Source organism: Triturus cristatus, chromosome 7 (genome assembly GCF_964204655.1).
Source record: "Triturus cristatus chromosome 7, aTriCri1.1, whole genome shotgun sequence".
NCBI classification, from domain to species: Eukaryota; Metazoa; Chordata; class Amphibia; order Caudata; family Salamandridae; genus Triturus; species Triturus cristatus.
Genome location: NC_140590.1, coordinates 624,334,864 through 624,349,826, shown reverse-complemented (window position 1 = coordinate 624,349,826; position 14,963 = coordinate 624,334,864). Strand labels below are relative to the sequence as shown.

The following is a 14,963-nucleotide window of genomic DNA, read 5'->3' as shown; positions in this document are numbered from 1 at the left end:
CTCCTCCCCTGTGGCCTCTGTGTCATCCTCCAATGGGGGCAGTGCAGGCACAATTGTGCGCTTCCTGCGTGTGATTGGTGTGGGCTCTGTGTCGTCGCACGAGTCCCCATCATCAGCCTGGTCCTCAGGATTTACAAAATCCTCGCCCTCTGCACGGTCTTCCAGTGTCCTGGATTGTGCTGCGGATGTAAAGTGGAATTCATGAGTTTGGGACAATGTCTGCATTTAGAACTCAAAGTTTTTACAATTTGTATTGGCTAACTTCTGACACTCTTTTCCCCTTTTCATGGATTCACATGTTGCGTTTAATTTGCTATGTCTCATGGACACACTATCATGCATCTGACTACGTCTCCCATGATGCATTGCTGGGTGTGCTGTAAGAAGTGGACCGAAGTGACATGTGTAGTTTGGATTGGTGCGTTCAGGACTGTGTGCTTGGGATGGGGATGTGTGCGGCTATATTTTGCATGCATCTTACCTTGGCTGATGGTTGCAGGGTCGGAGCCGTCTATGTCAGCCACACCACTGACGCTCTCAGGCAGGAGGGTTGACTCCACTAGCTCCTCATGGGGTGTTGGGTCTGTTGCTGTGGATACTCCTCCCCCGGTCTGGTTGGCCTCCTTCAGCCTGGCTGCCACCCTCTCCTTCGACCGTTGGCGCATGTCGTACCATCTTTTTCTTAATTCTTCCACCGTGCAATGGGTCACAACAACAGCATTTACTTTTTGCTGGATGTCCAGCCAGATCTTCCTTTTCCTGGACTCAGGGACCCAGAGTGCCTTCTTTCCAAAGAGGAGCTCATGGCTGCACACCATCTCCTCAATGAGCATCTCCTGCTCCTTGTCACTAAATTTGTGCTTCCTCATCATTTTTTCTCCGTCCTTGCCCTCATTTTGTTTCTGGGACTCCATTGTGGATGTTCCTCTGCTGTGCTCACTCCTCTTACTCTCCAAACAGCCTCCGACTGTGGCTCAGGCAATCAGGTGCAGCAAATCACTCCCACTTCCTGGGTGTGATGTCATCAGGCTACACCTGTATTGCAGATTCCAGATTTCTTAATTTGCGTATTTCCCAATTAAGGAATCGCAAAACGAGTTTGAGAATTTTTTGCAATTTTTAAGAAATCGCAATTAGTTAGCGAATTTTTATTTACATCGCCATTTGCGAATCTCAAAATGAGAATCGCAAAAATTCGCATTTTGAGATTCGCAACTTGGGATTTTGATACATATGCCCCATTATTCCTAACATGCCTGGGGCAAAAGAACTTATGGAACTTATTATCTAACTAGTCAGCATATCCAAACTTCTGGTTCTTCATAGAAAACACTTTAATCTCAGACACATGTCACAGAATTAAGACAAGAGCAAATAAAGTGCATTATTAGAAGGCTAGTGTTGTATAAGAAAAAGGCGACATAAGCTATACACAGAATCCAGCATATTGCCTTGCTTAAAATGACAAAACAATTAGGTAAACAAAAGTAAAATACTGCCCTTACCCTGTAATGTTAAACCATTATGAGCCACTCCGTCGCTGCGATTTTTTCTAACTACGTTTTTCACATCTTCGAGAGCTTGTGGTGCCAATGGCGTGTGGAAACAGGTTCTCTAACAAAACATAACAAAGATAAAATAACATTCAGCCACCCAAAAACTAATAAACTATAAATGAACATTGCCTCAGAATTGCACAAGCATTGCACACGTACAGGTCTCTGAATAATGTAAAGTGCTCAGAATACATAAGACTGCTATTACAAAAGGTTGCATGGCTGGTAAACGACCTGAATATATCCGTCAAGCAAAGGCAGAGTTCCATTCTTCTCCCATTTTAACCAATATTGCATTGTCTATGATAATTACTTCACAATGAACATTTATAAAAATCAATTCTTGAGGTGTGCAGCATGCACAATTTTGTTTTTTAGGGCAGTCTGGATAGCATTATAAATGCCAAGAAGGAATGCTTCAATAACAGTAGTGGTTATATGTTCTTAAGTTCACAACAGTGTTAAGGGTCTTGTCAGAATTCAACAGTTTCAAATGTTATTTACGATTACTATCCAAGACTAGTTTGCATGAAAATATCAATCATCTACAAACTCTCATACTTTACCAATACCTTCCGTTACATTGAGATCATGCATAAAGGACCAATTTGAAAAACTGTATCTAGCCAATAGTCACAGGAGTACTGAAGGTTCACCCTTTGACACCCACTTGTGACCCTGTACTGCACCAGAAATTAATGTCTTACAAAACTTGCTCCACCAACTACAAAATCAAAGGCGAGTCTAATTTATAACGCATTCAATAAAAAGAATAATTAAAAAAAGATAATGACTCTCCGTACAAGTAGCTTTGACAGATTTTCATTTACTTATTTATTTTATGCATTCCTTGTTGCAGCAGCCTTCCCTAAACCTATCCTGGTCTTTTGGCCCTTTGATTTTGTAGGGCATCAGAAAAGTTCTTCATGGCTTAACCATTAAAAGCCGCCCGATTTCCCGTTTGCCTCACAAGGTACACAGCTCAACAGGTTATTCTGAAATGAGACCAGAAAGTCTGCTGCAATATTATAGATATGTGCAGGAGGTCCACTTTTACAAGAGATTAATAGTAACTTTTTCCTCTCTCCTTGAGAGTCCGATGCATGATGGAATAAAGTACGAAGCTGTACCTATAGAGAAGGGTATAAATGCATACATCAAAAGCAACACAGCTTTTTGTGCAAAAACTGCCTCTTCCAGCCCAGATTTGTTGCCATTCGCTGGACTCTATATTTTTGCTGGCTTTAGAATTCTATTCACTTTACCCCTGCTATCCATAGTAAAGTGCATGAAGTCCCCTTTTAAACATGGTTGAATTGGCATACTTTTAATTGGCATATTTAACTTACCTTTAGGTCCCTAGTATATAGTGCAAAGTGTACCCAAGGCTTGACCGTTAAATACCACTAGCAGACTGCATCACTTATTGTGCCATCAACTATAACGGCAGTGCAAACAAGGCTTCAGGCATAAATTGTAGCCTGCCTATAACTGTGTAAAAACTACAATTGGGGGATGCATATCCTTGACAGCCAAGATGACGGCCACCTTACCGTGAGCTGCCGGGTCCCCTACAAGTCTATCGGCTTTCATCCTATTTGCTGGCAGGCTTTTCAAGACCGGCTGCGGAGCAGGCATTTAGTGCCGGCCAGGGCACATTTAGGACTGGACTTGTGCAGACAGCTGACCATGAGGCCTTTATGCTTTGGTGTTAGGCAGTCCGCTTGCAAAATGACGGCCACCCTGTAGTGATTTCCTTGGAGTAGGGCGGCCTGTAGAGAAGCGTGGGACAGCTTAAGCTGCTGCCGGGGCGGACCACGTCCTATGGCGTGCCTCGGGATTTCAGCTGACCTGCTGTTGCCCGGAAGGGCAGCTGCAGCACAGGGGATGCAGCAGAGGCCTGCGGTGCGCTGAGGCGAATGTGTACTAGACTAATCCTGCAAGGGGACACTAGCTTACTGCGGCTAACAGGGTCCCTAGCAAGGGATGAGGCCCTCTGCTGGGGTCGCGGTCCTTGCCGAAGCCTGCTGCAGCCACGTGGCCCTTGGCTGGTGCTCATTTCCTGTGGCTTAGGGCCAACCCTCGGCCCCTGAGCCTGACCAGTTCCCCTTATTTGACTTCGGCCCAAGCAGATTTACTGTGACTACATCCTGATGGCAGTCAACCTGTTGTGAACTTGCTAGAAAGTGCATACCTACTGAAAAGAACGGGCTCCGGAGATAATATGGGGCTTGCGAGGTTTGCATCCCCCTCTCCCTCTATGGTTCTGAGTGCCCAAAATACCGGGAGTCCCCAGTGATCAAAGGCTCTGTTAAGGGGTCTGCCATGGTCATACACTGAGGGGGCGTTTTGTCATCAGCTTAAAGTGGTGAGGCGAGACCAAGGTGGCTTTGTGGCCCCATTGTATGGTGATGACCCAGGGGCTCTGGACAGTGTTGGGAGACCCATGCTGCTAAAGAATGCTATTGTTGGTGTGCTCTCCTTCGCCAAGATGTGAAGCCTGGGCGGAAAATAGGACCTCTGCACACTGCCCTTGCCGTGGGACTGCTTTTCTCCAGAGAGCACATATCTGATGTAGTGCCCGGGACTCGCTGCAGCCCCTGGGTAAGCAGGCCAGAGCTCCACTCTAGTGCACTTTGAGGTGACTGACTACTGGATCAGCTACCTGCCAAGGCCCCTGCAGGAACAACAGCTATCTGCGCTACTACAGCCAGGGGGATGCCTGCCATGGACACGTTACTGGATAGTGAAGTTTTGGGGACCAGTCACTGTATGGCCATGGTATGAGACAGACCACCTCTACATCAGGCACAAACTAAAAAAGTTAAGTGCATTGCATCAATGCTAGAGATGACTAAGAATGCCGGGAGCGAGGGAACAGCTCAGCGGCACAAAGACCCTGCAAATACCAACACTATCCTTTAAGCTATGTAATCATCTTACCCAGCGTTTCAGGCCTAGATCAGTGAGGTTGGAGTGGATGTTTCCCTCTGGCAGCAAGACCTGTGCAATGCGGTGGACAGGGTTTTGGGACATGAAGGGTGAATGTCTGAGTTAGAGGACACCGTTGATGAACTCATGACTGAAATGGCACGCCTTACTGCCGCACCTTGTGCCCTGGAAAAACTGGAAGACGCCAAGTATCACAAGCGGAGAAGTAACCTGCACCTTACAGGATTGCCTGAGGAATTGAAGGGCAAATCCCCAGAGAAAGTCCTTAAATAATGGATTCCCTCCTGTGAAGAACCTCTCACCTTGCTTAATTATGGCAAGGGCACACACATCACTGGTGCCAATGCTCGTCCAGGTGCCTTCCCCCGCCCATGCTTGCTAAACTGTTGAACCATAGAGACAGGGATTTGATCCTTAGGGTGGCCAGAGACAGAGAAGAACTGCTGTACCAGTCCTCTAAGATCCTGATGTTCTCAGACTATGCGTGTCAGGGGCCGCAGCAACTCAGTAGGAAAGCCGTTTACTATATGGTTTGCTTGGGCGACCTCACTGTGTAGTAGGCTCCCTAACCCATTTTGGGTGCTGCCAGGCTTGTTTGTAACCCTTAGTTCAACCCTGGGTTGCTGTGGCTTCGTGCAGTCAGGCTTGAACAAAAAGGAACAAGTGCAAAGCATTTAGAAGTACCAAAACAATTGAACCACAACGCAAAGGAAATTCAACACCAGTTTCTAAAAATGTATCTTATTTTTTTATGAATTTTTAGACACCAAAACCAACACAATCCACCAGAGGGTTCCAAAGATATAAATTATTAAGCAAATTGTAAATCACTGCTTTTCACTCCAATCGCAAACAAGCATTGGCAAATAACGCAGTTTGCAGTTACTTTTAAAACTTTTGTAAAGTAGTGTTCAGTTACTCCGGTAAGTCGCAGAGGTAAGTAAATCTTAGCAGGACAGTTACCTTTCAGTCAACACAGTCTTCAGTCCAGTTCCAGGCTCTTTGGGCACCCTGCCACAGATTCATGGAGTGGTCCTGATGCAAGGGATACAGGATGCTGAAAATGCTGGTCAGGTTAATGGGGGTCTTTCTGGGGCCACCTCTCGTCCACTAATAAGGTGTGGAGACTCTGGCCACAGGGGTCGATGTCCCTCGAAGTCAGAGTGAAGTACTGCCAAAACCCAGTTGCCAATGGTCTAATGGGCTCCAGTAATCGCAAAACCAGTGGTTCCCTTTAACTGAGGATAGTGTCTGGCTCCAACAAATAAACTGGACTGTGATGACGACTCTCCCAGGTCCAGCAGACTCAGGTGCAACTCTTGAATGTCAGGACTCTTTCTCCCAGGCTGTACTTTCAGCAGCCAGTGGCAATAAATTGATTATCGCTACTAACTTGCCATGGCAGGTTTCTTCAGCTTTTGTGGCACCGGAGCTGAAACAGGAAGTCAGTCAACTAACTCTTGGGGTTCACCTCTTCTGTCTAGGGCTCTGGACGACTTTCCTTGAACAGGGCACCACAGGCACAGTCCTCTCTTTGCTAGTCCAAGGATCAACAGGTGCAGTCCAGTGTTTGGTGCAGCCTCTCTTGCCAGATCTAGGGAACAGCAGGATAGTCATTCTTCAGTCCTCTCTTCAGAGCAGATGTGATCTAAGGTCTCAGTACCAGGGGTGTCACTTTTATACCCACAACTTGCCCTCAAGGATGAGATAACTACTAGTCAATGGGCTACCAGGTCCTCTCTAGCCTGATGAAGGCTTCCTGCACATTGTGGCATCTAGCTATACCGGAATGCAACATTCTGCTCACTTCCAAGATGGCAGAACACTTTTCTCATTGTGTGAAGCTTGACAACCCACCCTAGAGGTGTGGCTATCTAAGGGCTACACGCTCACGGGGAAAACTGGATTGGCCCTCTCTGTCCCAGACGCCTACTGGTCTACCAGAACAAAAGGTCAGACCCTCTCATGTGTGTCCACCATTTACCCTTCCAAGGTGGCTTCCCCTTTGAAGCTCGTCTTTTGGGCTCACACCCTGTTTGGCTTTCTATCAAGGAGAGGTAACACTTCTTCCAACTCAATTGTTTCCTTTTCTGAGAGACGTTTACATGTCTCTCCAAGCCAGAAAGAGTAACTGGCTACTAGAAAAGTTGGGCACCAGAGTGGCAACTTTCTAAAATTGCCTTTTACTCAAAAGTCACAATAAAATAGGCTTGGGCATCAAGTTGGGTCTAATGCAATGATTCTTTTGATACCTTGAAGTACCAACTCTATTCAGAAGTTAGCACAGCTGAGTTGTCATTGCCTGTAACTGCAAATGGGACTACTAGCCTTTCTACAGAAAAAATGACAATTTGGGGCTTTTACTGTTAAAACACACAAAAACCCATGAACTACCTTTTAATGTACAGCTCCCTATTTTACAATTTGAGAGGCCTACCTAAGGGGTGACATATATTAAAAGGAAAGTTTGGGCTTTGCCATTACTTTAAAAGGTATAGTCGAGATAGCAGTTTAAAACTGCTCTTCGAAGCTACAGTGGTAGGTGCTTTTACTTTGTCACACTTGTGATGGCACAAAATGTGCTGCAGTCCAGGAAAGACCCTTTAACTTACAGGCCTTGGGTACCCCAGGTAGCCGATGCCATTTGGGTATTAGCCAATTAAATAAAAACTTTTATGGGTCAGAGCCCAGGCACTAAGTTCTGGTTAGAAGGCCTCAGTGCACTCTGAGCGGAAAAACCGGCAAGGTCAGTCCAAAGCTTGGAGGTGATCATGCAAAAAGAGGCATTTCCTTACACAATGAAATCCTTTGATGCTGTCAAACAGAAATGGCAGGCGATTAAATTCTAGTACATGCTCATGTTTACTGCCAGGCTCAGGTTGATAAATACATCCAAGAGCTTTTTCCTTGATATACCAGATGTGGCTTGGGAATGGGCAACGTAACAGCCCATCAGATGCAATCCCCCCATCCCAGGACCCACTGAGCCAGGGGGATGTTGGACCGGCCTGTGCCCAGGCCTGACCCCAAGGTCATAACAAGTGCAGAGACTCCTGCAGAAGGCTGGAACCCCCCCTCCCCCGCCAAAATGTGCCTCCACACTGGGGTCTAGGCTGGAGATGGTTAGGTACCTGGTGCTTCGGCTCTCGTATGGCATCAGTGATGTCTCTCCCACCTGGACTTCTTGAGGGCCAGAGGGACCTCCAGGGAGGCAGAATCAAGGTTAGCTACAAGGGCTTCTAGCTTTGGAATCTGTGATGTTTGGCGCATCTGGAAACTGACCGCATCGGAATAAACCCACATTTTCGTGGTCAATAAAATGAGGTCACGCATTGATCTTTTCTTACCCGCCAAGGATCTGCTCTTCACAACGGGAACATTTACAATGCCCCAGGGATCTCGGGCCACTCTACAGTCATTGTTCATTAGGGGGCCCAAAGGGTGGGCTGCCATCCGATCTGGCAGCTAAACGCATGGTGCCTTGTTGATAGGAACGCTACCCAATTCTTATCAAAGGAGCTGATGGTATATCTGTACCTCAAAGAGGGGTCGATGGAGTCTCTTGCAGTTTTGTGGGCAGCATTGAGGGCCTACATATGAACAATTGCAAAGTCCTCTCTAAAAGTCAAGGAAAAACAGAAACAGCAACAGGTAACGGAGTGGGAAGCTTGCATTGGGAAGTGTGTTCAGGAGCCACCGAGAATTGCCAGTTGGAAATCTATAGGGCATCTTTGAGACAGCTCTGCTTCAGCAAGGAGCATAAATATGCTGGATCGCCTCCTCTCATCATGAATTCTCCAGATGTATTTGCCCCATTTAATGCTAAAGTGGAATCATGGGTTGGCCACAGGAGTTGGCGTATTACTCGGAACTCCGGCATAATACTCGGGACTCCGGCGTATCCAACTGAAATACTTGCAGATTACTTATTTGACACCGCTACGGCTATAGCGGGAATAAAAGCGTTCCTTCCCTGCATGCTTCTGATGTTCCGAAGAGAGAGCTGATATTTTCCGTGTACATATCATTATGCCAGTTGTCCTGTGGGACTCATTCAGAAGTGGAAACCTTGTGTCTACCTTAGAGGGATTCAAAATCTAATTAAAGTTTAGATTCACCCTAAAATAAAATTAATTTGGAAAAGAAGCACAGGATAATCTTTGTTTCCATAAAAGATACACTGAACCAATTCATATGCAACTAAGTGTGAAATGAGTGATCATAGTGCAGACAACACAGGGCTCTTGAGTTCAGAAAGAGACCCACGAGATAACTGTTCTATAAGTGCTTATCCTGGTCTACAAGATATACAGGATTGCCCTTGCTACATATACACATACTTCGTTTCCATGTAGTCTGGAAAAGCTCTGTAATCTAGTATTGGGCGGCCATTTAATTAACACTTGTGACCCCTAACCTCCAATTGACCTCTCACCTCAAACTGCACTTCTAGCTCTCCTGGAGGACTAGGGAGATGTGGGGAGGGAAAGGTGCATGGTGGGACTAGGCATCCCAAAAGGGAGATTGTCGTGCTTGGAACTTTGCTGATTCCCCCTTACTGACTGCATGGCGTGGCACAATGGACTGGTGCACAAAACTGGAGTAGCCTATAGAAGTAGAATGTAGTATGCAGCTGCCCCAAAAAGCACAAGGAAAGCTGGGGCAAATGGTGGGAATATTACAGACTGGAGAGATCAGAAAGGTGTCCTGCAAAGTTTGCTTATTCCTCAAAATACACTTTGTCGCTTGAACTGTACTGTTTGTTATCATCAACTGCAAAATCAATAAAAATTGGTATATTAAATATATACAATTAGATCTGTCAAGATAAACACTTTTAACAGGATAAAAACCTCCCTTTTAAATATTATATTAATATGTTGTCCCTTGTAGGTCATGTTGCCCAGAAGGTAGGATGCATGGTATTTACAAGTAGAACATGTAGAAATGTAATGCTAACATTTCCTTACATTGACTAGCACCCAAAAGCTATTTTCACTTTTGCCGGCCTAGTTGTCCTATGTAGAAAACCAGAGAACAGATTAATATGCTGATATTGTATTCCCGGAATGGGACCAGCTAGAAAAATAATTAAACAACTATTTATATTTATTAAAAATCCAATTCAATGCTCAAGTCACATTTTTAATAAATATGAAGGAAAATAACTTTCAGAAAGTTACCTTTTCCCTGCCTGAAGTTCCTGGAGGTTAATTTGCATTGGCTCTCTAGCTTCTTGCAATCAGTAATTAGTCTTGAGTAGGTGTGAACAGATGTGAAATGGCTCAGAGCAGCAAACAATAGTTTTACTTATATGGGCAGAGAGGACTCTTATAAACTAAGGGAATATACAGGGTGGGGTTTGGGGGCATCCTTTTTGATACTTCAGTGTCAATTCGTTCTTGAATGTAAAATCCTGCCTAACAGGTTTGCTGGGTTCACATATAACACTCTGGCACTCTTGAAAAGGGAGAGAAGAGGATCCCAAGGCAATTCGTGTGGATCCATTGCCTGGTTGCTGAAGGCCTCTGCTTTGAACTACAAGACTCTGGGTTTATTGGGGGTACAGTGGCTGCTTTAAACTGGATTTCAGTGTTGGATGTTGGAGGATACTAGGATTTTCTGTAGAACATTACCCATTTACGCCCAGCCCAAGTTTAGTGTGGTCAAAGACTTTCACCATCTAGAAAATACTCAAAGTGTGTAGGGTTGGCGCAAGATCTTTTATCCTATTCGTTAGTGCATGCCCAGGAGTCATTTTCACACACTACCTAGTGCAAGGAAAAAATATGGCACCTCCAGGCACCCACTTCAGAACACTTACTGGACCTTCTGAAGATCTTACTAGGACTGGACCTGCTGTCTCTGACCTGAGAGGTTTCCCTCTTGTACCCAGTACAAAGAAGTTGACTCAAAGGTTCAGAAGGCTGACCTTCTGTGTGGCTAAAGGGAGACAAGCTGCAAGAGGCATTTTTTCTGGAAATACCCAACTGACCAGTAGCGACTGGCCTGCGCTCTCAGCCTCTGCCTACCACACTGTGTGTCTTGAAGTGTAGCCCCTGAGGTTGTGGGGTTTTTGTAGAGGTCTTCTCCCATGGTAGACTGTGGCTTAAAGGACCAAGTCATACGATTAAATCTTTGATTGAGACAAACCTAGTTAGCATTTTAGACACATGCTCCATGATAGTTGGCTTCAAATTGTGACTAGGTCGCAGTCTATCGTGACCATAGACTATCATCTGCGCATTGTGCTTATTCACACTAGTCCTACTTAAAACTTCCTATCTATGGTACCCCGTATTGGATTTTTGCCATATGTATATTACATTCAATTCTATATTTATTGGTTTGGATTTTTTTATTGTTTGCATTTTGACTTTTATTACTGTTTTGGGACTGCATAAATACTTTCAACTTTGCCCCACATTAAGCTTGCCTGCTCTGTGCTCCAACTACCAGTGTATTGCACTCAGGTTAATTCATAATTTAAAGGGGTCACACTGACAAAGGCTGGGATTGTTCCTTGAAATGTGCAGTCACCCAAAAATAATAATTTGATTTCCTAAATGCTTGTTCAATTTAGAATGATATTTTGGCAGTCGTGCATCTCAAAAGAAGGTCTGCTACATGGCATGTCCAGTATGCTGTTTGACATAAAGAACAGGTTTCACGTATTCAGAATAATGATATGCACAGCATGTGATAGGATATGCACTGAAATGGGTTTCTGTTGTTAAAATTGCTACAGCAGCCTCACAACTCCTCTTTGTCTGGCTCTCTTACTACATGTGTCCAGTATACACACACTCTTGCATACTCAGGCTAACCATGCACTCTTCTCCTGGAAAGAAAAAACACACATTGGTTCTTACCCTCACCACCGTACCACATCACTACGAAAAGATTTTGGTTGATATTTTATTGAAAAAGAAGCTGTTCAAGCTAGCCTCTTGCTTCTGCATGTCTCTTGCACTTACAAAAAATCATTTTCATGCTTACCGCCAGGAGAAAGCCTTACAAACAACACATGTTGTGTGAAAATGTTTGATAGCTGCAATTCTGTTGGGTGAACCCTTGCACCATGTGTACGTTCTTTTATCCACAACTAACCTATCTCCTATCACCAGGTAATTAATCCAGTTTTTGTTGGACATTTGGCTGCTTCCAAATCAACTCTTTAAGAACCCACCATATGAAGAGATCCACAAGCTGAAGTGTCCACACATAAATATACTATAAAAAAAAAAGTCTTGTGAACCTTTTCTCCATTACATTTCATTATATCTGCATTACTCTGCATCATGTGTACCTGTATCATGATTACTTTCTCATGCTAAACAATTCTGCGTTGATTAAAAAAAAGAAAGTCATTCAATTTTGTATTCCAACATGCAGAAGCCCACCGGTAAGAGGATCACAATTTCAGTATTACTGAAAGCTTTTCAACTGCTGTTAACCACATTTCATTCTTAAAGTTTCGCAAGTTTAGGACAATCCTTATTAAACAGTGGAGTCTGGTGAAGTGACACACCTTTAGAGTTTTCAGCTACATACTAAATGTAAAAGCCACACTTCTGGCAATCTATGCATGGCATTTGTAGTTGCAAAAACTAGTAAATGTGTTTTGTGCTCTCTCTAGTTTAGACTTTCTTAAAAGAAATGTTTGTCTGAAATTAACACGTCTGCGCTTTTATTATTAGTACTTTTATATTGATAAAATCCCCTCTATTGGGAATCTAGTTGGGACGAACTACTATTGTTTGATAAGAACACTTCTTTGAAAATCCATTGTCGTTGCTTATGATCTGAAAATCACATGGTGAGTCCTTTATTTCATAGTGGCGTCTTACGGGTGGACATTCTTAAGTTATTAGTGATTATTGAATACTGTATAAGATTACACTTCATTGCAAGATATTACTTTACTGCGACGATGGTTTTTTAGTGTGTCAGATAAAGAATATTTCAACTTGAATCCTTTTGGAGATATGTGACCGCGGTGAGTCAATCGATTGTGACACACCAACTCAATATAGCTTTGCACAGATGTATTTGTGCTCTAATATACTGTCTGGTTCCCCTTTTCTTTCTTTTCTCCACTTTCTGAATAGTTTTGCACTTTGGTTGTGGTTTTTGACTTTCTTGGTTCATTGCTATTATGATATTACTTCTTTTATCACTTCATATTAAAATTGTGTGTATGGAATGATACGGACATTACTAGTGCGTTTCACCTTGAGGTGGCCCCATTTTCCATTTCATTTTCTTGAACTCACTATCTGGGGTGATAGTGATTATTGTATACTTCGCCTAACAGAGGTATAATGTGGCCTTTGTATCTGTTTATTATAGTCGTGAGGAAGTCTTCGGTGAATGCCCATATAAGACGAAACACGTGTTGGCTTTGTGGCTATCTGTTGTTGAGAAAATGAGAAGTGAAACACTCATCTGATAAGATTTGGCACAATAAAGTATCAAGAAGAACACTGGAGAAGACCACTACGTGGATTTATTTTTGGCATAAATATACGAGCATTGCTCGGGACATTGATTTTGGTTTAATTGTCTCACAATTGTTTGATCCAGAATATTCCTCTTTGCAATAGTATTTGTGAATTGTTCCTTTCGGTTGAGCTGGGTACATGCTGTACTATCTGAAAACGAAGCTGGGCTATCGAATGTCTGTGTTCTGTCCAATGTAATGCTAGATTTGAATTGATGTTTCTATTTCGGATCATGCTTCTGTGTTCTGTTATTTGAATTTGGACTTTCCATTCAGTTTTACCAATATACATCGGACCACATGGACATTTGATGCAGTTTATAAAGTTGTTGGTATTGCAGTCAGCCAAGCGGTTTAAATATATTACCTCTTCAGTCCTTGGATGTGTGATGGTGTTCCCTGTGACCACATTATTGCAATAAATGTAGTTAAAGCATTTTTTGGTCCCTGCAGTTTGTCGCCGATTAGTGGATTTTGTGGATGACAAGAGCTCTTCAAACGAGTGCAGAGGTTTTCGATAAAACACTACATGAAAGTCTATTTCATTTTATAGTAGTTCCCATATATGGTTGATTATTTTCTTGATGGCCAAAAACTTTGTTAGGAACCTACATACAAAGACTGGTCGGTCTGTTTTGGCTCCTTGTTTTTTGTAGTAACTTCTTGCGTTCTGTGCTTATGACTTTTATTTAAGTTCTATTTAATTTGTTTTTACGGTACCCTCTCTCAAGATACCTTTGTATGTTTCCAGTGATTTTTTTTCAGATTTCTACATCGGAGGATATTCTACTTATTCCTAAGAATTGAGAGTATGGTAAATTCTGAACCAATCTTCTGGCATGGAAACTGTGGCATGACAACATTATTCCCATGTGTTAGTTTCTTGAATACACTTGTGGTTAAACTTGACTCAGATAGTTCTATCCAAACATCCCAAAATGAAAGATGGATATTACTAACAGATTTAGTGAATTTTATTCTGGGGTTTATTGTATTCAGATTCTGTATGTTTTCTTCCAAACTTTCAATGGTGCCTTTCAATATCAAAAAGATATAGTCTATAAAGCGACAGTAAATTATCAAATGTTCTTGTCATGTTGGTGCTTCTAGAATGTTCTCTAGTTCAAATTTTACCATGAATGTATTTGCGTACGCATATCTATCTATATCTATAGATATATACACATATGCGCAGAGTAATATCTTAGCACTTCTTAATCAACTAAAAGATGTTGCTTGATAGCTAAAATGCATTAGCATGCTGTATCCCAAGTATGATACCTCTGTATACAGGCACATGCCTTTCAAGTGCTGAATACTGACTAGAAGTTATATATAGTCAGTACATATATACATACATACATTCTTAATGCACATCATGAGTATCCACAAGATTTTTAAATGATTAGAAATATGCCTACATTTGTCATTGATTTATTTTCTTTTTAGGTAATATGAAAAAAAGAATTAAACTGTGTCATGATGTATTTTAAATTAGCAGGTTAAGTCTACAAATGTTAACAGCCTGGCAGGATAGCCTACCTGGAAGAAGTTGAGTTCTGCATCATTAAGAATCCCATCATTATCCTGGTCTGACACCTTGAAAATTCGAGTCAGTGCTTTAACACACGCAGGCTTCATCTGTGAAAACCCAAGGAAAAACACAATGATGGATGAGTTACTACAAGAAGTTCAGAGACTGGCAGTCACGCTTTCACCAAAGGACACCTTCACTAAAGTACTCCTACTGATCAGAGAAGCACAAACACCCATCCTCAACGTCTCCATCAACTCCTTCTCGGACACCTGGAAAACATGCCACTGTCATGCCCCTGATCAAGAATCTATCCGCTGACCCAGTCACGCTTTAACACTCCAAAGCCATCTGCCTCCTACCATACCCGCCAAATGTCTTAGAGAAACTAATTAACCAACACCTCCCTGATCACCTC

The 14,963-nt window shown here is 43.0% G+C and overlaps 1 protein-coding gene across 4 annotated transcripts in view; it reads right to left on the bottom strand.

Moving 5' to 3' along the window:
- Positions 1 to 14,963, bottom strand: part of RHOT1 (ras homolog family member T1) — a 429,863-nt gene that overhangs the window by 227,864 nt on the left and 187,036 nt on the right. For all 4 annotated transcript variants that reach the window (XM_085617215.1, XM_085617212.1, XM_085617214.1 and 1 more), the window contains exons 9-10: positions 14,554 to 14,652; positions 1,506 to 1,614 (exon numbers count right to left, since the gene is read on the bottom strand). In XM_085617215.1, the coding sequence (XP_085473341.1) occupies positions 1,506 to 1,614; positions 14,554 to 14,652 (208 nt within the window). The remainder of the gene's footprint in view (positions 1 to 1,505; positions 1,615 to 14,553; positions 14,653 to 14,963) is intronic.